Source organism: Hyla sarda, chromosome 4 (genome assembly GCF_029499605.1).
Source record: "Hyla sarda isolate aHylSar1 chromosome 4, aHylSar1.hap1, whole genome shotgun sequence".
In the NCBI taxonomy this organism is placed as follows: Eukaryota; Metazoa; Chordata; class Amphibia; order Anura; family Hylidae; genus Hyla; species Hyla sarda.
Window position 1 is genome coordinate 23,207,215 of NC_079192.1, and position 23,018 is coordinate 23,230,232.

The window sequence follows — 23,018 nt, forward strand, 5'->3', positions numbered from 1 at the left end:
CGGGCGCGTCCCGCTATGCGAATCGCATCCCCGCCGGCAATGTCAGTGCAGCGCTCCCGGTCAGCGGGTCTGACCGGGGCGCTGCAGGGAGAGAGACGCCGTGAGCGCTCCGGGGAGGAGCAGGGACCCGGAGCGCTCGGCGTAACAGTAGCCTGGGGAATAAACGTATCCTTACTGTCTGTATCCCAATCTATCATCTCAGCAGTGCCTCCATCTGCAACAGATTTTTGGAGGTGTTCACCTGTATTTTTGGTGTCCCCTACATTTGGCAGGCTGGTCCTGAGCTCCCGCTTTTTAGGAGCTGGAGTATATTCTGCGGCAATGCGTCCACCCTGTGGAGCATCCGGGGTACAGATGCAGGGTCCTGCTAGGAACATCTTGGATATAATGAAACTGACACAACCTAACTTACATGTAAAAGAGACACAACCAGGCAAAAAATAACACAGAATCAAACAAGGCAATGTGGATATAGGTTTTCCTGAACCACCTACAAGCACGACTGCAGTCAGGGCTGGTGCAAGGATTTTTTGCCACCCTAGGCAAAAACTAATTTAGCCTCCCCTTGACCCTGCCCATTGGCTTTGCCCTTTGACATGCCCCACTTTACTACTGGGGTGACACACAAACCTCCTCCTCATGGGGTGGATGTATGGAGGCACGCACAATGTCAGGACCTGCCTTTCTGGTCTCTGAGGTAGCACTGCGCTCCTCCAGCAGGCTGAAGAATGCAGATTATTATGGTAATGGGGGGAAGGGGATTGTGCTGGCTAGGCGGGTGCTTCAGATGAGTTGCGCGTGCTTTGGATGCTGGCTGGCTACTAACTTTCTTGCAGCGGGCGGAGCAGTACCCCCATCAAGAGGGCGATCAAGAGGCAGAACTGGCCCTGCCTGCAGTCCACCGTAAACTTCACTGTAACAGCTGTTGGTTCACATAGAAGAGATGGGGCCCGTACAAATTCCTTCTCCGTAGTGTCACCTGGAGTAGGATGAACTCTTAGCCTGTCTGTCAGGGAAGAAGGGCTTAAGGCTTACCCTTACACCGACAGTTATCAGGTCAGTCCAGCTGCAGTTTCTCTTACTGCTCACACAAGCTGTAGTGGAATCAGTTCTGATATCATAAACTCGCCAGCAGATCTCTCAGCTGCTGCAGCACTCTTGAGGCAGATTCTGATAAACTGCTTCCTCTTAGGTTGCTGGATCTCTAATAAACTGTATAATCTCTGAAAATGGCTGCCATCATGTGATTACAAAAAGTCCACCTCCTTTTATTGTTACTGCTCAGTTTATCTGTTGGCGTAGTCCACCATCTACTGGGCACTTATTAAATAATAACAATCATAATAATAATCCCAGGCAAAAAAGTATTTCTTGTGCCTTATGTTCCAGTAAGATGTTGTTAATTATTTCTTTAGCTTGTTTGACATATTTTATTCATTTTTTAATTTTATTGTTTTCAGTTTATTTTAGGGTTCCTATATATAGATCCTTTTGAAAAATATAAACCACTGGTCCCTAAGAAGCAAACTCCTCCTGTGAGAAGCCCTCAAAATACAGCTGCCTCTTCAAGGACCATTAACCCCAATTTCAAAGACCTTTTAAAACTGCTTGACTGGCCTGGACCCCCAACTCCTATCAGACACTATAGATTTTCCACTAGTCCCACAAAATGTAACTACTATCTGCTGAATCCACGGAAAGTATATAGAATCGGGGAGAAGCTGGAAGTGATCATCATAGCTCGGGACCACAATGGTCAACCAAAGCAATATGGCGGAGATTTCTTCCAGGCCAAGCTTCACTCACCAGCAATTAAAGCTGGAGTGACCGGACAAGTGAAGGACTATAGAAATGGCAGCTACCTGGTCACGTTCCTTCTTCCATGGGAGGGGAAAGCCCAAGTACAGATCCGGCTCATTCATTCCAGTGAAGCTGTTGATGTTCTGAAGAGGAAAAGAGAAGATTATCCAGAAAAGGTAAAAGAGAGAAAACTGCAGCAGATACATAATCATAGGCAGTAAGATAGAAGTTGTGGGAGTCATTTAAATGGGTACTGTTACTTTAAAAAGTTTTAGCATCTTGTAGATACATGGCAAAAGTTTAGATCTGTCAAAGTCTGGGTGTTCAGACCCTAATTGATCGCTAGAATGAACAAGAAGAAGAGCGCACTAACCATGTCCTCTCCTGACTCTGCAACACGAGAATGTTCTACCAGTGGGCAGTGGCGTTGCGACCCGGGTGCGGGGGGTGCGGCCCGCACCGGGTGACACCAACCTAATGGGGTGACACCAAGACGCTCCGCAGCACCCACACCCCCTCCCCAGCTACACTGACACCCCCCTACTGTGCCCAACCGGCCTCCCATCCGTCGGCACCCCCCCCCCCCCCGTGCTGTGTGTGCGGTGCGCCCGTCCGTTAGCAACCCCCCCCCCTTTCAGTGCGCCCGTCCGTCGTCACGCCCCCCCCTACTGTACTGTGCCCGGCCTCCGCTCCCACGTCTGCGCCGGCCTGACGTCACACCGCATGGCCGCGCAGGGGGACGTCAGTTACGTCACTCGCATTGCGCCCGGTGAGAAGGATCGCTGCGCTGGATGGGTGAGTGTGTGTGTCTGTCTCTCTGTCTGTCGCTATCTATGTTTGTGTGTGTGACTCTGTGTGTGTGTGTGTGTGTGTGACTGTGTGTGTGTTTGTGGGACTCTCTGAGTGTGTGTGTGACTCTGTGTATTTGTGTGACTCTGTGTGTGACTGTGTGTGTGTGTGACTCTGTGTGTGACTCTGTGTGTGTGTGACTCTGACTGTGTGTGTGTGTTTGTGTGTGTGTCTCTCTGTGTTGTATGTGTTGTTTTTTTTTGTGTGTGTGTGTGTGTGTGTGTGGGGGGGGGGGGGGGGGAGACTTTGAAGCATTGTGGGGAACCTGCGGCCTAATGTGGGGAGTCTATGCTACCTAATGTGGGGAGTCTATGCTACCTAATGTGCGGAGTATATGCTACCTAATGTGCGGAGTCTATGATACCTAATGTGCGGAGTCTATGCTACCTAATGTGGGGAGTCTATGCTAGCTAATGTGGGGAATCTGTGCTACCGAATGTTGGGAAACTGCTACCTAATGTGGGGAATCTGTGCTACCTAATATGGGGAAATTGATACCTAATATGGGGTAACTGGTACCTACCTAATGTGGGGAAACTGGTACCAAATGTGGGGAATCTATGCTGCCTAATGTGGGGAAAAGATGCTACCTAATGTGGGGAAACTGCTACCTACCTAATGTGGGGGAACTGCTGCCTACCTAATGCTCCCCCCCCTGGCAGTAGCACCCTCATCATCCGCCAGCAACTACCCCCCCCCCCCCAGCAGCACCTCCATCAGCAGATCCTGATGGTGGATGATGGCGGTGCTCCTGCCAGGAGGATGATCCTGCCGATGGATGATGGGGGTGATACTGCCAGGGGGGATGGCCAGTAGCACCCTCATCATCCTTTAGCAACACCCCCCCCCCAGTAGTAGCACCCCGATCATCCACTAGCAACACCACCAATACCCCCCTCCCGTGGTAATAGCATCAGCTAACGGATGTTGAGGGGTGTTACTGCGGTTGTGGTATTATATTCAGAGGGTGCACTGTATGGCAACGTTATATTCAGAGGGCGCAGTTTGTGGTAGTGTTATATTCATAGGGCACAGTGGGTGGTAGTATTATATTCAGAGGGCGCAGTTTGTGGTAGTATTATATTCAGAGGGCGCAGTTTGTGGTAGTATTATATTCAGAGGGTGCAGTGGGTGGTAGTATTATATTCAGAGGGCGCAGTTTGTGGTAGTATTATTAGAGATGAGCGAACTTACAGTAAATTTGATTCGTCACGAACTTGTCGGCTCAGCAGTTGATGACTTATCCTGCGTAAATTAGTTCAGCCTTCAGGTGCTCCGGTGGGCTGGAAAAGGTGGATACATTCCTAGGAAAGAGTCTCCTAGGACAATATCCACCTTTTCCAGCCCACCGGAGCACCTGAAAGCTGAACTAATTTATGCAGGAAAAGCCATCAACTGCCGAGCCGAGAAGTTTGTGACGAGTTGAATTTACTGTAGTTTGCTCATCTCTAAGTATTATATTCAGAGGGCGCAGTGGGTGGTAGTAATATATTCAGAGTGTACAGTATGTGTTGGTATTATATTCAGAAGGTACAGTATGTGATAGTATTATATTCAGGGGTACAGTATGTGGCAGATTAATATTCAGAGGGTACAGTATATGGTAGTATTATATTCAGAGGGTACAGTATATGGTAGTATTATATTCAGAGGGTACAGTATGTGATAGTATTATATTCAGGGGTACAGTATGTGGCAGATTTATATTCAGAGTGTACAGTGTGTGGTATTATTATATTCAGTGGGTATGGTGTATGGAAGGTTTATAATCAAAGAGTATAGTGTATAGTAGTATTATATTTAGAGGATACAATGTCTGGCAGGTTTATAATAATAATTGTTTTCATATAGAGGATGAGAATGCGCTGACATAGTGAGGAGACGTCTGGGCGTCACATTCTACAGACAGAAGTTTTAGCTGGACCAGGCGGTATGTACCATCTGAATTAGATAAGGGAAGACTATAGAGAAGACGTCACTGATACCATTGTACATTCTCCTCTCTGTGTCCTATCAGAGCTGTAGTCGCTTGTCAGTTCTACAGTTATGGTAAGTGAAACTACAACTCCCAGCATAACCTCACCACTGCATAAAGGGGTACTCTACTGGAAAAAAAAAATTTTTAATCAACTGGTGCTACAAAGTTAAACAGATTTGTAAATTACTTCTATTTAAAAATCTTAATCCTTCCAGTACTTTTTAGCTGCTGTATAAGCGATTCACAGGAAGTTATTTTCTTTTTTAATTTCTTTTCTGTCTGACCACAGTGCTCTGTGCTGACACCTCTGTCCATGCCAAGAACTGTCCATAGTAGGAGCAAATCCCCATAGCAAACCTATCCTGCTCTGGACAGTTCCTGACATGGACAGAGGTGTCAGCAAATAGCAATGTGGTCAGATTGGAAAGAACTACGCAACTTCCTGTGGAGCATACACCAGCTTATAAGTACTGTAAGTATTAAGATTTTAAATAGAAGTAATTTAAAAATCTGTTTAACTTTCTGGCACCAGTTGATATAAAAGTAAATGTTTTCCAGTGGAGTACCCCTTTAAGTAATTCTGGGAGCTGTATATTTCAATGGTGAAAACTTCTTTAACACTTTCCTATTCTGTGGCAACTGGTATATCTGATTATTATACTGGAATTTCTCACAATGCGCTACAACAGTGGTGTCTGTCACAACAGGCTAAAAACTTACTGGGGGGAGGGGGGAGGTATGGGGGGTGACACCATTTTCTACCACACCGGGTGACACCAACCCTAGCAACGCCACTGGCAGTGGGTCAGGGTCTAAACACTCAGACCCCAATAAATAAAAACCATTGACAGTCTCTAGGACATGTCAGAAGTTTTTGTTTTCTTTTAAAGCGACAGGTACACATTAACCCCTTAAGGACCGGGGTTTTTTCCGTTTTTGCATTTTCGTTTTTTTCTCCTTGCCTTTAAAAAATCATAACTCTTTCAAATTTGCACCTAAAAATCCATATGATGGCTTATTTTGTGCGCCACCAATTCTATTTTGTAATGACATCAGTCATTTTACCCAAAAATCTATGGTGAAGCGGGAAAAAAAATCATTGTGCAACAAAATTGAAAAAAAAAACGCTGTTTTGTAACTTTTGGGGGCTTCCGTTTCTACGTAGTACCTTTTTCGGTAAAAATGACACCTGATATTTATTCTGTAGGTCCATACGATTAAAATGATACCCTACTTATATAGGTTTGATTTTGTCGGACTTCTGGAAAAAATCATAACTACATGCAGGAAAATTAATACGTTTAAAATTGTCATCTTCTGACCCCTATAACTTTTTATTTTTCCGTGTATGGGGCGGTATGAGGGCTCATTTTTTGCGCCGTGATCTGAAGTTTTTAACGGTACCATTTTTGCATTGATATGACTTATTGATCGCTTTTTATTCATTTTTAAATGATATAAAAAGTGACCAAAAATGCACTATTTTGGACTTTGGAATTTTTTTGCGCGCACGCCATTGACCGAGCAGTTTAATTAATGATATATTTTTATAATTCGGACATTTACGCACGCGGTGATACCATATATGTTTATTTTTATTTTTATTTACACTGTGTTTTTTTTATTATTGGAAAAGGGGGGTGATTCAAACTTTTAATAGGGGAGGAGTTAAATGATATTTATTCACTTTTTTTTTCCACTTTTTTTTTGCAGTGTTATAGCTCCCATAGGGACCTATAACACTGCACACACTGATCATTGTTATCCCATAGGGACCTATAACACTGCACACACTGATCATTGTTATCCCATAGGGACCTATAACACTGCACACACTGATCTTCTATGTTGATCACTGGTTTCTCATAAGAAACCAGTAAACCAGTGATCAACGATTCTGCCGCATGACTGCTCATGCCTGGATCTCAGGCACTGAGCAGTCATTCAGCGATCGGACAGCGAGGAGGCAGGAAGGGGCCCTCCCGCTGTCCTGTCAGCTGTTCGGGATGCCGCGATTAGCCGCGGCTATCCCGAACAGCCCGACTGAGCTAGCCGGGAACTTTCACTTTCACTTTTAGCTAAAGGGTTAATAGCGCGCGGCGCCGCGATCGGCGCTGCACGCTATTAGAGGCGGGTCCCGGCTTCACTATGACGCCGGGCCCGCCGTGATATGACGCGGGGTTACTGTGTAACCCCGCGTTATATCAGAAGAGCAGGACCAAGGACGTACCGGTACGTCCTTGGTCCTTAAGGGGTTAACCCCTTAAGGACCGGAGGTTTTTCCGTTTTTGCATTTTCGTTTTTTGCTCCTTGCCTTTAAAAAATCATAACTCTTTCAAATTTACACCTAAAAATCCATATGATGGCTTATTTTTTGCGCCACCAATTCTACTTTGTAATGACGTCAGTCATTTTGCCCAAAAATCTATGGTGAAGCGGGAAAAAAAATCATTGTGCGACAAAATTTTAAAAAAAACGCTGTTTTGTAACTTTTGGGGGCTTCCGTTTCTACGTAGTACATTTTTCGGTAAAAATGACACCTGATATGTATTCTGTAGGTCCATACGATTAAAATGATACCCTACTTATATAGGTTTGATTTTGTCGGACTTCTGGAAAAAATCATAACTACATGCAGGAAAATTAATACGTTTAAAATTGTCATCTTCTGACCCCTATAACTTTTTTATTTTTCCGTGTATGGGGCGGTATGAGGGCTCATTTTTTGCGCCGTGATCTGAAGTTTTTAACGGTACCATTTTTGCATTGATAGGACTTATTGATCGCTTTTTATTCATTTTTTCATGATATAAAAAGTGACCAAAAATGCACTATTTTGGACTTTGGAATTTTTTTGCGCGCACGCCATTGACCGTGCGGTTTAATTAACGATATATTTTTATAATTCGGACATTTCCGCACGCGACGATACCATTTATGTTTATTTTTATTTTTATTTACACTGTGTTTTTTCTTTTATGGGAAAAGGGGGGTGATTCAAACTTTTAATAGGGAAGGGGTTAAATGATGTTTATTCACTTTTTTTTTGCACTTTTTTTTTGCAGTGTTATAGGGACCTATAACACTGCACACTCTGATCTCTTATACTGATCATTGTTATCCCATAGGGACCTATAACACTGCACACACTGATCTTTTACATTGATCACTGGTTTCTCATAAGAAACCAGTGATCGATGATTCTGCCGCATGACTGCTCATGCCTGGATCTCAGGCACTGAGCAGTCATTCGGCGATCGGACAGCGAGGAGGCAGGTAGGGGCCCTCCCGCTGTCCTGTCAGCTGTTCGGGATGCCGCGATTTCACCGCGGCTATCCCGAACAGCCCACTGAGCTAGCCGGCATGCTTTCGGTTTCACTTTAGACGCGCCGTTCAACTTTGAACGCCGCGTCTAAAGGGTTAATAGCGCGCGGCACAGCGATCAATGCCGCGCGCTATTAGCCACGGGTCCCGGCCGTTGTTAGAGGCCGGGCCCGACCCGCTATGACGCGGGGCCACGCCGTGGCCCCGCGTTATAGATCGGGAGTGGACACATGACGTTCCAGTACGTCATGTGTCCTTAAGGGGTTAAAGGGGTATTCCAGGCAAAAACTTTTTTTTTTACATATCAACTGGCTCCGGAAAGTTAAACAGATTTGTAAATTACTTCTATTAAAAAATCTTAATCCTTCCAATAGTTATTAGCTTCTGAAGCTTTCTGTTTAACTGCTCAATGATGATGTCACGTCCCGGGAGCTGTGCATGATGGGAGAATATCCCCATAGGAACTGCACAGCTCCCGGGACGTGAGTCATCAGTAAGCAGTTAGACAGAAAAAAACAACTCAACTTCAGAAGCTAATAACTATTGCAAGGATTAAGATTTTTTTTATAAAAGTAATTTACAAATCTGTTTAACTTTCCGGAGCCAGTTGATATATATATATATATATATAAAAAAAAAAGTTTTGACCTGGAATACCCCTTTAAACTGCAATTCTTGATACAATTAAAAACTTAGAAAAACGTGGCAAAAATAGCGGCACTCACCAGCTCCTCCTAAAATGTTCCAGTCTTTATTTAGCCTTCATTAAAAGCACTTCACAGGTTAGTCCACACACTTCAAATGTCCCATTTACGGCCGCAAACCTCAGTACTCCAACTCCCATCAGAGGAACAGGTTCCTTACAGCCTTTCCCTGCAGACGGAGTCAGCTGTCTTCAGCACCTGTGTTGATTTGGGCCATACTGAAAACCTGGACATGCCTAGAAGGGAATGAAAGGACCCACTACCAACCAGACTTTACCAAAGGTTTCTTAGACTCTGTGGTCTACTAGGAATTTCACACTATCCAGAATTTTCCATATCTCAGCACGCTTTCCCTGGATGAAACCTGATTGCTACATATGACATGTACCATGGGAAATGGGGGGAACTATCAAAGGACTAAAAGCCAGTTCTATGAGATTGTGAACTAGCCTTACTGTAAGATTTGGTTTATTATGAAATGTACTGGAAAATTTTGCACTTTTTTGTTGAAAATAACTTGGTACATACCTTGTCTACATTATACCAGTTATTACCATAAACATGCAAAAAAAGAAGGCCATTTACAAAATTTGGTGGCCTGAGGTCTCTTTCCTTCCTGCCGCAGGTCTTCTTGAGTGGTCTGCGACAGGCAGGCTGTACAAGCAGAGCACCGATAGTACTGAACAGTACATGCAATTGAAAGATTGCTTATAAAACTAGACTTGATTTTAAAATTGTAAAATTAATCATAAAAAAGTTTGGAAAAAAAAATAAGCCCCTCTCCTTAAAAAAATATCACTCCCTATTTCCATAAAATAATAATAAAAAATAAAAAAATATATATATATGTGTGTGTGTGTGTATATATGTATTTTGTATATATAAAACAAACACAAAAAGAACATATTTGGTACCACTTCATGCAGAAATCTTCGAACTATTAGAAAAGATTTTTGGTCACATCATATAGGCCTGGTAAAAATGCAAAATTTCAGATCATGGCGCAAAAAGCGAGCCCTTATACATCCCAGTGTATGGAAAAATAAAAGTTTATAGGGGTCAGAATAGGACAAATTTAATGGGTACCTTTCATCAAAAAAACTTTTGATATATTATAGATTAATGTATGCAGAATAACTTTCCAATTGCATGTTATTAAAAAAATATGCTTCTTTCTTTCTATTTAATTTTCCACTATGACCACTAGGGGTCTCCCTACCAGTCCTTTTTTTTTTTATAGATTTCAGACTTACCGTATTTTTCGCCCTATAGGACGCACCGGCGTATAAGACGCACCGGCGTATAAGACGCACCCTATTTTTAGGTGCAAAATCTAAAAAATTTAAGCCGTTGGCTGTCCGGGCATGCTGGGAGTTGTAGTTTTGTAACATCTGGAGGTCCGCAGATTGAAGACCACTGCATAGGAGGTAATACTCACGTGTCCCCGCCACTCCAGACCCGTCACCGCTGCCTTGGATGTCGCTCCATCGCTGTCGCCGTGTCCCTGTCGCTCTGCTGCCGGCCTGCTGCTGAACGTCTCTGCTGCCGGCCGGGTATCCTCGCTATCCGTCGCCGTCATCACGTCGTTACGCAGACCGACGCACGTACGCGACGACGTAATGACGAGGAAGGAGAGCGCCGGCCATACAGGGGATCCCTGAACAGAGAAGACACAGAGGAGGCAGGTAAGGTACCTCCCGGTGTCCTGTAAGCACTAACCCGGCTATTCAGTCGGGCTGTTCGGGACCGGCGCGGTGAAATCGCGGCGGTCCCGGACAGCCCGACTGAACAGCTGGGTTAGTGTCACTTTCCCTTCAGACGCGGCGGTCAGCTTTGATCGCCGCGTCTGAAGGGTTAATACAGGGCATCATCGCGATCGGTGATGTCCTGTATTACCCGTGGGTCCCGGCCGTTGATGGCCGCAGGGACCGCCGCGATAGGGGTGTATTTGCCGTATAAGACGCACCGACTTTTTCCCCCCAGTTTTGGGGAAGAAAAAGTACGTCTTATACGGTGAAAAATACGGTATGCTGGAGTCCTAAATCTCAGACTGCAGCCGGGACACAGACAAGCTCTACACTGCTCCCTGGCAGTGAGCAGTGCTGAGTTTGTCTGTGTTCCGGCTGCAGTTTGAAATTTAGGACTCCTGCATGAGTCTGAAATCTATAAAAAAGGACTGGTAGGGAGAAATGAAAAGAGAGAGTTCTATATGACATGGGACATATTAGGGAAAGAGATAAGAGGTTAATTTTCTCCTTTACATTCAATCCTTTTGCTGATAACATGTGAACCATCATAAACAAATAGACATTCACACGTCAGAGAAGCCAATACTGATTTCCATGGGCTCGGCTACAGAAAAAAAAAAAAAAAAAAAAAAAAAAAAAGGAGAAATAAATCACTGAGTAATATCATGGTCCGCAGTGCGTTACCTACAGTACAGATTAGATATAAATACTGTCTGACTGGTTAATCTGTTCTTTTAGTAATAATCCGTAACAAGCAGGGGTGTAACAATTGTGTATGCAGGGGGTTGTGACTACGACTGGCCGACAGATTTAGGCTACATTCACACATTTTTTATCTGCTACATATAAAAGCTGATGCTGATTAATGAATATAAATAGTTAAAAGGGTTGTCCAGCGAATGAAACAACCTGAGTATGATAAAAACCACTTACTTATATAATGCTATTAGCCATACAGCACATATGAACTGAGCTGTCTGACTTATAGCTGTGATGTCCCGTCACACTTTCTGTCCCTTATCCTCCCTCCTGTCTGCTCAGGACCAGACCAATGATGTGAAGAAGGGGGGGGGGGGAGCTCATATTACTGTTCGTTAGATTTTAAGGCAGCAGGAAACTTTTCTCAGATAAGACAGCCTGTTCTGATGGAAACAACTGTGACTGAAAAAAGGCTTCCTGCTGCCTTATCTAATGAACAGTAATATGATCTTCCCTCTTCACATCACTGGTCTCGGCCTGAGCAGACAGAAGGGAAGGGGAGGGGGCAGATTGCTTTCAAAGAGTGTGAAGTAATGTCACATCTACAAGCCAGACAGCTCACATGATAATGGAAGATCTCGGCACTATGGCTAAAAACAATATATTAGTAAGTTTCATTAATATACTTTTTGGCGCCATACACAGGTTGTTTCTTTCGCTGGACAACTCCCTTAAACACAGGTTCAAATACGTAGCAGATACAGATGTGTTACTGTACCCATAGCAACAAATATTCTACTTTATTCTTCCTTGGTAAATCTTATCCCATGTTTCTGATTCACAGGTCTATTTTAAAGGGTATTTCCAGTTTAATGGCACCATTGAGGTGATGGAGTGTAACTTTGAGGTGTCAGGAAATAACAAGTGTACTTATAAGGACCCTGTCAGCGGAGACACCTGGCAGTGTTTGCGACCACAAAATCTGCCGTGCGACTCCCTGGTCTATCATTCCATGGGTGGATTCCGCAATGTAACAAACCAATTCGAGGACATTCTACTGAGGGGGTAAGTTTAGGATACAGTGGCCCAAAGTCAAAGTGCCTACAGATGTATTATATTCCTACTAATGTGTTATAGAATGTCCTTTTATGTTTTTTTTTTGGACAAAACAATGAAATTTTCACCTGAGAACAAATGGGGCTGCTGTATTAGTAGCTGGTCCAACGTAACTTTTAATATATATCCATGAAAGGTGTAAGAAAAACGTGTCAAGTGATATAAAACCGCCAAGGGTTCCCGACGCATTACTGTCCAAGAATATTGGAAAATACACAAGATTCATAAAGCTCATGATGTTGAGTTTTCAAATAATTTGCCCCAGGCTTTAAAGGGGTACTCCGGCCCCAAGACATCTTATCCCCTATCCAAAGGATAGGGGATAAGATGTCTAATCGCGGGGGTCCTGCCGCTGGGGACCCCCGCAATCTAGCATGCAGCACCCACCTGTAAGTACTGCCGGAAGCTCTGGAGGTTCTCAGTCTTTTGCCTCCCGACCCTGTGTGACGTCAAGCCCGGCCCCCTCAATGCAAGCCTATGGGAGGGGGCGTGACGGTCGTCACGCCCCCTCCCATAGGCTTGCATTGAGGGGGCGTGGCGTGACAAGGGATATACAGAACCTTTAGGAGTTGTTCCTGTATAAAAAAGATAAATAATGTCCCTCATCGCCTCTACTCAAGTCACAACCAATACAAAGAATGTTGTTGCTTGGTACCTGTGGAAAAAACACAAACTAAGACCCCAGTCACGTTTCCATCCCGTAAGAAAAAAGAGGAGGCAGACTAGGTGCCACTATTCAGAGTACTCACAGTCTCGTAGTCTGGCTTAAGATAGAGCGCAGGTGGAAAAAGTTTACTTGCAGGTTTCAGAGAAGTGACTTTAGATATTCACACAAGAGTTCATGTACTGCTCAGTAGTCCATGTACAACAGGAGTTCATGGTTCAGCCAACTCAGGGTCCACATCCTGAGAAGACTGGTATGCAGCTTAATGGGGTAGTCCAGTGGTGAAAAACGTATCCACGATCCTAAGGATAGGGGATAAGTTTCAGATTGTGGGGGGTTTGACTGCCGGGGCCCCCCGCGATCTCTCTGTACGGGGGCAAGGCTCTCCGGACAGATAGCGGGTGTCAACCACTGCACGAAGCGGCGGCCGACACGCCCCCTCAATAGATCGCCATTGCAGAGAGGGAGATTGCCGAAGGCAGCGCTCCGGCTCTGCCATAGAGTTGTATTGAGGGTGTGTGTCAGCCGCCGCTTCGTGCGGTGGTCAACATGCCCCCTTCCCGCGGGCTCCATACAGGAGATCGCGGGGGGCCCCAACGGTTGGACCCCCCGATCTGCAACTTATCCCCTATCCTTAGGATAGGGGATAAGTTGTTCACCACTGGATATCTCCTTTAATAGAATCTCCTACCTCAAGCAATCTCTTGGCTAATGCCGGGCACATGACTTACGAGATTGGTTGCAATTAGAAGAACTTTTCTTGACAAAGTCTTGTCAGGCACATATCTTGAACTGTTACTGGAAACCTGAAACAACAAAGTGTGCTACTGCCCAACAGTCAGTCTTAATGACCAAGTCTGGTATTTTGTTTTACTGTAAGTTAAACAGCTTTCTTTCTTTCTGGCAATCTTCTTTCCCAGTCTCGCCTACCAGGTGAGGTCCTAGGCAGCCTGGAATTGGAGATGGTGGGATTAACAGTGACCACCACCTGCACTGTAGCAGCTTGCGCCACAGAGGGATCAGTAGTTGGTGCCTGCTCTTTAGGCCACACCTCTGCCACTGCAGGAGTAGGCCTAGGCACTTTCGTGGGTACCCATTGGTTAGGCCAAACCTCCTTGACAGCTGGAGTAGGCCTGGGTACATGAGATGGTGCCCGGTGGTCAAGGCAAACCTCCTCGCTCCTAGGAGTAGGCCTGGGCACATCTGTACAGGAACCTTGACTTGAGTGACTTTGGTACTTGAGATCCATCGCTGGGAGATCACTTTGGTACTGGAGATCCATCACTGAGGGATCAGGTTGCTCCTCCTCGGTTACGGCTCCTTTAACACATGGAGGGAGGAGACCAACGGGTCCTGTTGACTAGGACAAGCAGGGAGGGGCCATAGTTGGCCCCTTGGATACGCCTCTGGAGGCCTGTAGACCCGGCCTCAGCTCTGTGGCTGCTAGAGTAGGCCGGGTCAGGTCCCCAGGCAATAAGTTCATCAGTTTGGATTTTGGTACATCAACATCATGGAGAGGATAGATACTCTGGCAGGCACTTTTAACAGTAGAGCCTATGATGCCTGGGATCAGTTTATTGACAACTTCCTTTAAGTCTTTTGTTTGCACCTCTTGGGTTAGAGCCTCTATCATCTTTGTGTGAATCTAACAGACATGTTGATGGGGGGCAGGAACAGTCTTTTTGCCCTGATTGTTGCAGGCTTTGAGGGATGCAGTACAACTGAGACAGAGGACATAGCCATCCGCCATCGGCACGGCAACATGTGTTTTCATTTTGGCCCACTGTTTTCTTCTGTGAGCTGTCACTTTTGTGGCTCGATAGGCTTCTAGCCTTTTTCGGGGACTGATGCATGGTTGCTGTGGCTGGAATTGCGGGAGCCTCTGCGGCCTGGGCAATACCTGTTGTGATCCCCTTTATAGTGTCTCCCCTTTGGTTGGAATTCTCTGGGGGTATCATTGGACACTACCAGACGGGCATAGGGGTCCCCCACTATCAGCGACTTACTTGACAGAAGTATCGGCAGAGTCTGCGCAGCAGTGAGTACTTGTCTGGAACCTCCGGAGCCGGGCGCCGTCACCAGTACTTGAGGCACAGTTTCTCCCGGGGATCTTCCTGCTTTAGACTCCTCGAGGGGGCAGGCTCTGGTTCCATCTTCGGACTCCCGTCGCTCGTCGACTGCTGGGCCTCCGCCATCTTTCTGCTCTCTGCCAGCACTTCCTGTAGACTGAAGAGGTCGGACTCCGCTTTGCCCTGTATATCCAAGAAGATGGCTGCCAGCTGGAAGGACATCATCAGCAGGGCCTGGGACCGGAAGCGGCTCAGCAGTGCATCCTCTTCATCCGCTGCCTGGCAATAAGGAGCAGACCTTTCAAGTTCCACTTCGCACTGGATACCACAACATTGTTTCCACGTCCGGGGGCAGGACGCTGGCTCTGGTGGGAATGTTTGGCGCACTTTTCCAGCAGATCTTTAACCCTTGCAGCTATAACAGACATTTTGGCGCGCAACATGACTTCTGTTCTAATCTTGCACATTGTAAATCCAACTTTTTCAGACTTTTTCACCACCGACAACACTGTAACAACACCGACAACACCCCCACTACTTCTTCAGCGCCAGCACATAAACTTATTTCAATGACAGAGTCCTATACACTTTGCTGGCACTCACTTTTTTTGCAAAGACATGCGACTTGGTATTAGACACAGTTCAGACTTGGGGGGTAGAACGTGGGGCAACTTGCCTTCGGCACACACCCGCATACTGTTGATGGGTGGCCTGACTTGATTGGGTAACTGAGTAGCTAAGGCACACACCTGTATCCTGTTGCGGGACACCAAAATCAAATGTGGTGACCCACCGGGTGTAATGGTGGGACCATGGGTGTGGCGGTGTGAATGGTGGGCTCTGATGTTATTAACCCCAGCGGTCGGATGGAATTAACCCTTATGTGTTCGTGACGCCAGTGGGGTTTTCGGGCTCCGGAACACCACACGCCCGGATTCTCCGCTATCCCAAGGGCTAGAAGTGAAAAGAGTCCACGACCAGTTGTGTTCAAACGGAGGCTTTACTGAGTAGAAGACAGGTGTAATTATCTTCACGGCTAAGGCCAGATTTCCCAGAGAGGTGGCCAAGACCCAGAGGACCTCGCAGCTTTCTGGCCCAATATACTTGTATCAAACTTGACTTGTAATTAGACTTGACTTGACTATGTGCAGGACTTGACTACTTGTAGTGACAGCAGACATAGACTTGAGACTTACTGGAGATACTGTAGCTTTGTGGCCTTCAAGATGCTGATCACTTGTCCTGAGTTCTCTGGTAGCTGAGCTCAGTGAGGTAGCTGGTGGTAAGTGCTAAGAGCAGATGGAATCTGAGAGAAATTGTAATGGCCGCCCCTTTATATAGTGGGGGGCTGGACTAAAGTCCATTGGTCAAGCTGCAGGTCATAGGTTAAGCTGGTGCTATCTCTGACAACAAATCATGTGACTGCCTAACATAACATGTGATAAATTACACACAGGTCCTTGAGACCTCCCACAGGTCCTCTATACTAATTATACATAGAGATCCTGTCTAGGCATTTAAAGTGATACACACACCTTTATAACTAACAGGGAGACAACAGGTGGAGACAACAAGGGGAGACCCTGTAGGGGAGCTCCCAGGTCACTGAGGGACTCAACTTGACAGGACCTATAGGTATCAGTACAATACTTAGACAGTGCATTGATCTGTGTGATCAGTGCTCTACTGGTACAGCCTGACAAATCAGGCACTGAGGTCTAGCAGAGGCTTTGCGCTAATGTGAGAACTGGTCGGCATCCCAAAGAAGTGCCAAACGGTCCACTACACCACAACAATGCTTCAAAATACTTTTTAAATGCAGCAATCACTATAGATTGTATATATACTATATGTCTACTCAGATAAATTGGCATTACTGCCAGGTACCAGCTGCAGATAGCAGAAGGCACCCAAGAGGTATGGCATGAGCTAAGCTACCAAGCCCATATCATGCTTACACTCCAGTTTACCTATGAATATCTACAGAGGCCCAATATAGTTGTAGGTCTCTATCTTGATAAAAGTCCTTGGGAAATCTTTAATCAGTTTCACCTGTACCAACCTGTCGGTACAGATGGGCAGTGCAGGTGACACTAATGATAACCAAACTTACCTGATCCCATTCCGGAGGAAGATAGCGGGAGAACTGGAGCATGGAACAGGATCAGGCTGGGTAGGCTCCACCAGTACCAGAGCTCCTTCCTTTAGACTGTGAGCATCAGGGCTCTCCACACACTAAGATGGCTGTTCCTCTGATTTTGCAGGAAACACAGGCAACCACTTTCCTTTGGCTTTTTAGAGGACCCTGTCCTTTAGTTACAGAGCCAATAGAGAAAGCACTGGAGTTATTAACAAACAGTTCTGGAGGTTAACTACATTGTGGTTTATCCAGATCATCATAACTCATGTTACAAGAAAGATTAAGATGTTGTTTCATTTCTATTTTCATTTCAACCATTGTATTTTACTGATTTTATTGTCCTCTTGCAGATCTATCACCAACAAGATTATCCGTGGCTCAGTACCGCCAATCAATGTCATATCCAACAAAAACTCACTAGGTAAGACCCTGTAGATCCTAAAGGAATACCATTACATATACTGTAGTCTACACCATAACTTTCCATGTGGAATTCATTTATTTCCCTTTCCTTCTCCCTACCCACCCCGTCTATGTACAAGAATATAACTACTATAATACTGCTTCTTATCTACAAGAGTATAACTACTATAATACTGCTCCTATATACAAGAATATAACTACTATAATACTGCTTCTTATATACAAGAATATAACTACTATAATACTGCTCCTATGTACAAGAATATAACTACTATAATACTCCTCCTATATACAAGAGTATAACTACTATAATACTGCTCCTATGTACAAGAATATAACTACTATAATACTGTCTCCTATATACAAGAAAATAACTACTATAATACTGCTCCTATATACAGGAATATAACTACTATAATATTGCCCTATATACAAGAATATAACTACTATAATACTGCCTCCTATATACAAGAATATAACTACTATAATACTGCTTCCTATATACAAGAATATAACTACTATAATACTGCTCCTATGTACAAGAATATAACTACTATAATACTGCTCCTATATACAAGAATATAACTATTATAATACTGCCCCTATATACAAGAATATAACTACTATAATACTGCTCTTATATACAAGAATATAACTACTATAATACTGCCCCCTATATACAAGAATATAACAACTATAATACTGCTCCTATATACAAGAATATAACTACTATAATACTGCTCCTATGTACAAGAATATAACTACTATAATACTGCTCCTATATACAAGAATATAACTACTATAATACTGCTCCTATATACAAGAATATAACTACTATAATACTGCTCCTATATACAAGAATATAACTACTATAATACTGCTCCTATATACAAGAATATAACTACTATTATACTGCCACCTATATACAAGAATATAACTACTATAATACTGCTCCTGTATACAAGAATATAACTACTATAATACTGCTCCTATATACAAGAATATAACTACTATAATACTGCTTCCTATATACAAGAATATAACTACTATAATACTGCTCCTATGTACAAGAATATAACTACTATAATACTGCTCCTATATACAAGAATATAATTACTATAACACTGCTCCTATATACAAGAATATAACTACTATAATACTGCTTCCTATATACAAGAATATAACTACTATAATACTGCTCCTATGTACAAGAATATAACTACTATAATACTGCTCCTATATACAAGAATATAACTACTATAATACTGCTCCTATATACAAGAATATAACTACTATAATACTGCTCCTATGTACAAGAATATAACTACTATAATACTTCTCCTATATACAAGAATATAACTACCATAATACTGCCTCCTATGTACAAGAATATAACTACTATAATACTGCTCCTATATACAAGAATATACCTACTATAATACTGCTCCTATATACAAGAATATAACTACTATAATACTGCTCCTATGTACAAGAATATAACTACTATAATACTGCTCCTATGTACAAGAATATATCTACTATAATACTGCCCCTATATACAAGAATATAACTACTATAATACTGCTCCTATGTACAAGAATATATCTACTATAATACTGCCCCTATATACAAGAATATAACTACTATAATACTGCCTCCTATATACAGGAATATAACTACTATAATACTGCCTCCTATATACAAGAATATAACTACTATAATACTGCCTCCTATATACAGGAATATAACTACTATAATACTGCTCCTATATACAAGAATATAACTTCTATAATACTGCTCCTATATACAAGAATATAACTACTATATTACTGATCCTATATACAAGAATATAACTACTATAATACTACTCCTATGTACAAGAATATAACTACTATAATACTGCTCCTATATACAAGAATATAACTACTATAATACTGCTCCTATGTACAAGAATATAACTACTATAATAATGCTCCTATATACAAGTATATAACTACTATAATAATTCTCCTATATACAAGTATATAACTACTATAATAATTCTCCTATATACAAGTATATAACTACTATAATACTGCTTGTCAGGAACTGGAAGGACAGGTAGTGGATCCTCTGGACCAGAGGCGATGGCGCGGGTTGTACTGGAGGGCCGGTTCTAAGCAGTTACTGGTCTTCACCAGAGCCCGCCGCAAAGCGGGATGGATTTGCTGCGGCGGTAACTACCAGGTCGTATCCCCCAGTAACAATTCGACCTCTCTGGCAGCTGATATAGCATGGTACACAGGGAGTAGGCAAGAGCGTAGTCAGACGTAGCAGAAGTCAGGGCAGGCGGCAAGGGTTCACAGGCGAGCATACGGTAGCAACGGGTTCGGCAACTGGCAAAGCACCTAACACAGGAGGGAACGCTTTCTCAGAAGCACAAGGCACAAAGATCCGGCAAGGGCTGGAAGGGGGAGGCAGCTTATATATGCAAGACACAGTAGGAGGTGAGGAACCAGCGCACCAATTACCGGTGCGCTGGCCCTTTAAATTTACTGAAGCCGGCGAGGACCAGGTGAGCCGGACAGGGACGCGGCGCGTGAGCGTGGTCCAACCGCCACGCTAGCCGCGTCTCTGACACTGTGGAACCCGTGCTCCCGGTCAGTGCGTCTGACCAAGAGACGCCAGGACCCCGGGGGAGAGAGCTGAGGCAGCGGGCGCTCTGGTCCGGAGGTGATTACCGGAGCGCTCGCTGTGACAGTACCCCCCCCCCAGGTCTCCCCCTCTTTTTGAAAGTTAAGGATGAGACTGTGGTCCAAGATGTTATTTTCAGGCTCCCAAGACCTCTCTTCAGGACTGCAGCCCTCCCAGTCAACCAAAAATTTTTTTCCCCCGAACGACCTTGGTAGCTAGGATTTCTTTGACTGAAAAAATATCTGAGGTACCAGTGACAAGGGTGGGAGAAAGAAATTTACTAGAGAAGCAATTAAAGATAGAGGTTTGAGAAGGGAGACATGGAAAGAGTTATGAATTCTGAGGGAGGGAGGAAGATGGAGCTGGTAGGACACTGGATTAATGCGGCTCTTGACTCTGAAGGGACCCAAGTAACGAGGGCCCAGCTTGTAACTTGGTACCTTAAATCTGAGGTACTTCGAGGAGATTAAACTTTATTCAATCTTAGAATCTAAAGCAAAAAAAAAAAAGGGTCCACTCAGACCAACAAAAATTGTATAAAATATGTGGTCCTGGTGCTTGAAAATATGGGCATACCAGGAACCACTGGTTATGATACCAATATCCAATTGCTCCCACCAATCAGGAGACTTACAATCAATGGTCCATATAGATGCTAAAGGATAGGATAGGGGATGAGGTAGAGTCAAGGGGGAAGGGCCTAAGGGGGGTGTAGGCCTATGGATGGTGGCCACTACCTGCTCGCCCTTATTCTAGGTCCCTTCCACTACCCCTAAACCTAGACGGAGTGAACGCCCTGAGAAGGACGGCCCCGTACAGGAACCTACCCCTCAATAAGCTCGCCTTACCCTGTGCTATAGACCACAGGGAGGCTCTCTGTCTCACTGTATAGAGCTATCTATCTCTTTGGATAGGAGAAGGATAGATAGGACCTATTGTCACCACAATCTAGGGGTCCCACCAATAGTGTGGGTACTATAGAGTGAACATATATATATATATATTGTCACGATGTTGGTAGTATATCACTCAACTGATCTCATATATATTGCTTGAAAACTTTGTATATAGGTATTCGAGTGTATCATTAACACTACTGTCATTCGAATGTACCACGTGTTTTTAAAATTATGATACACTTTATATATGTCACTCAACTGACCCCATAGATAAGAGAAACTCCATGCAAAAGGCATTCAGGTATATACACCTATATCATATAAATGCACAACTGATTTACAAAAGTATAAAGCTTTGACCATAATGCATCATATATATATAGCAATGGAGTCACAATTAAGCCAAATAAGCAAACTTGTAATGCATCAAGAGAGGAATAAAGGGGGTGACAATAAGATCATACAATATGAGTGAGGAGACAGAGTGAATTGACTTATCTGAATCAATGGATAAGTAAACGATAAAAAAGCTGTATCCCAGCCGTGTCCCAACGCGTTTCTTGCCCTAGTCATCAGGGGACAATAAAGGGCATTAGATGAGGTTAGGACCAAGATTGTCCATCATGATGATCAGTAGGAACGGAGATGAGGTGATCAGATGATCCCGCTACCATGCCATAATGTGGCGCCGGCCGTACTTATATATCGGATCCTATTCAGTGTCAACCTATCATCGGTCAAAGGGTGGTAGACTGACTGGTAACTCCGACCAACCAGTGTCTCACAATCCAATTACGACACTCCTGACACTTAGACGCTGCATTCACATCAGCAGCGCGTTCGGGCGCATGCGCGGGGCTAGGTCCATTTACTATCTGAGGGCATAGACTATTTCAAAGTGTCATCTTTACTCTAACGCGCATGCCCAGACACTTAGACTGTGCAACGATATTGGTAGCACGATCAGGCGCATGCGCGGAGTTAAGTCCATTATGTCTATATATACGCACCTGCGCGGCTTAGCCACATCTATTGCGAAGGCAGGACAGACTCTCGGAGGTTATACGTAAGCTGATTTCTGATACCCATGGTCATGTGATCCAAAATGATCACGTGGCCGGTACCCGGAAGGAATTAGACTATACACATGGACGCCGAAGATCACATAAACAAGGTAAAGATCTCCTCCTTGTAAGTAAAAGGCGGACCGTAATTGGATTGTGAGACACTGGTTGGTCGGAGTTACCAGTCAGTCTACCACCCTTTGACCGATGATAGGTTGACACTGAATAGGATCCGATATATAAGTACGGCCGGCGCCACATTATGGCATGGTAGCGGGATCATCTGATCACCTCATCTCCGTTCCTACTGACCATCATGATGGACAATCTTGGTCCTAACCTCATCTAATGCCCTTTATTGTCCCCTGATGACTAGGGCAAGAAACGCGTTGGGACACGGCTGGGATACAGCTTTTTTATCGTTTACTTATCTAATGGTTCAGATAAGTCAATTCACTCTGTCTCCTCACTCATATTGTATGATCTTATTGTCACCCCCTTTATTCCTCTCTTGATGCATTACAAGTTTGCTTATTTGGCTTAATTGTGACTCCATTGCATTACAAGTTTGCTTATTTGGCTCAATTGTGACTCCATTGCTATATATATGATGCATTATGGTCAAAGCTTTATACTTTTGTAAATCAGTTGTGCATTTATATGATATAGGTGTATATACCTGAATGCCTTTTGCATGGAGTTTCTCTTATCTATGGGGTCAGTTGAGTGACATATATAAAGTGTATCATAATTTTAAAAACACGTGGTGCATTCGAATGACAGTAGTGTTAATGATACACCTGAATACCTATATACAAAGTTTTCAAGCAATATATATGAGATCAGTTGAGTGATATACTACCAACAT

The 23,018-nt window shown here is 44.0% G+C and overlaps 1 protein-coding gene across 1 annotated transcript in view; it reads left to right on the forward strand.

Moving 5' to 3' along the window:
* Positions 1-321: 321 nt before the first annotated feature.
* Positions 322-23,018, forward strand: part of LOC130367325 (NXPE family member 3-like) — a 47,394-nt gene continuing 24,697 nt past the window's right edge. The window contains exons 1-4 of the mRNA XM_056569734.1: positions 322-414; positions 1,461-1,976; positions 11,947-12,167; positions 17,442-17,512. Of these exons, the coding sequence (XP_056425709.1) occupies positions 322-414; positions 1,461-1,976; positions 11,947-12,167; positions 17,442-17,512 (901 nt within the window). The remainder of the gene's footprint in view (positions 415-1,460; positions 1,977-11,946; positions 12,168-17,441; positions 17,513-23,018) is intronic.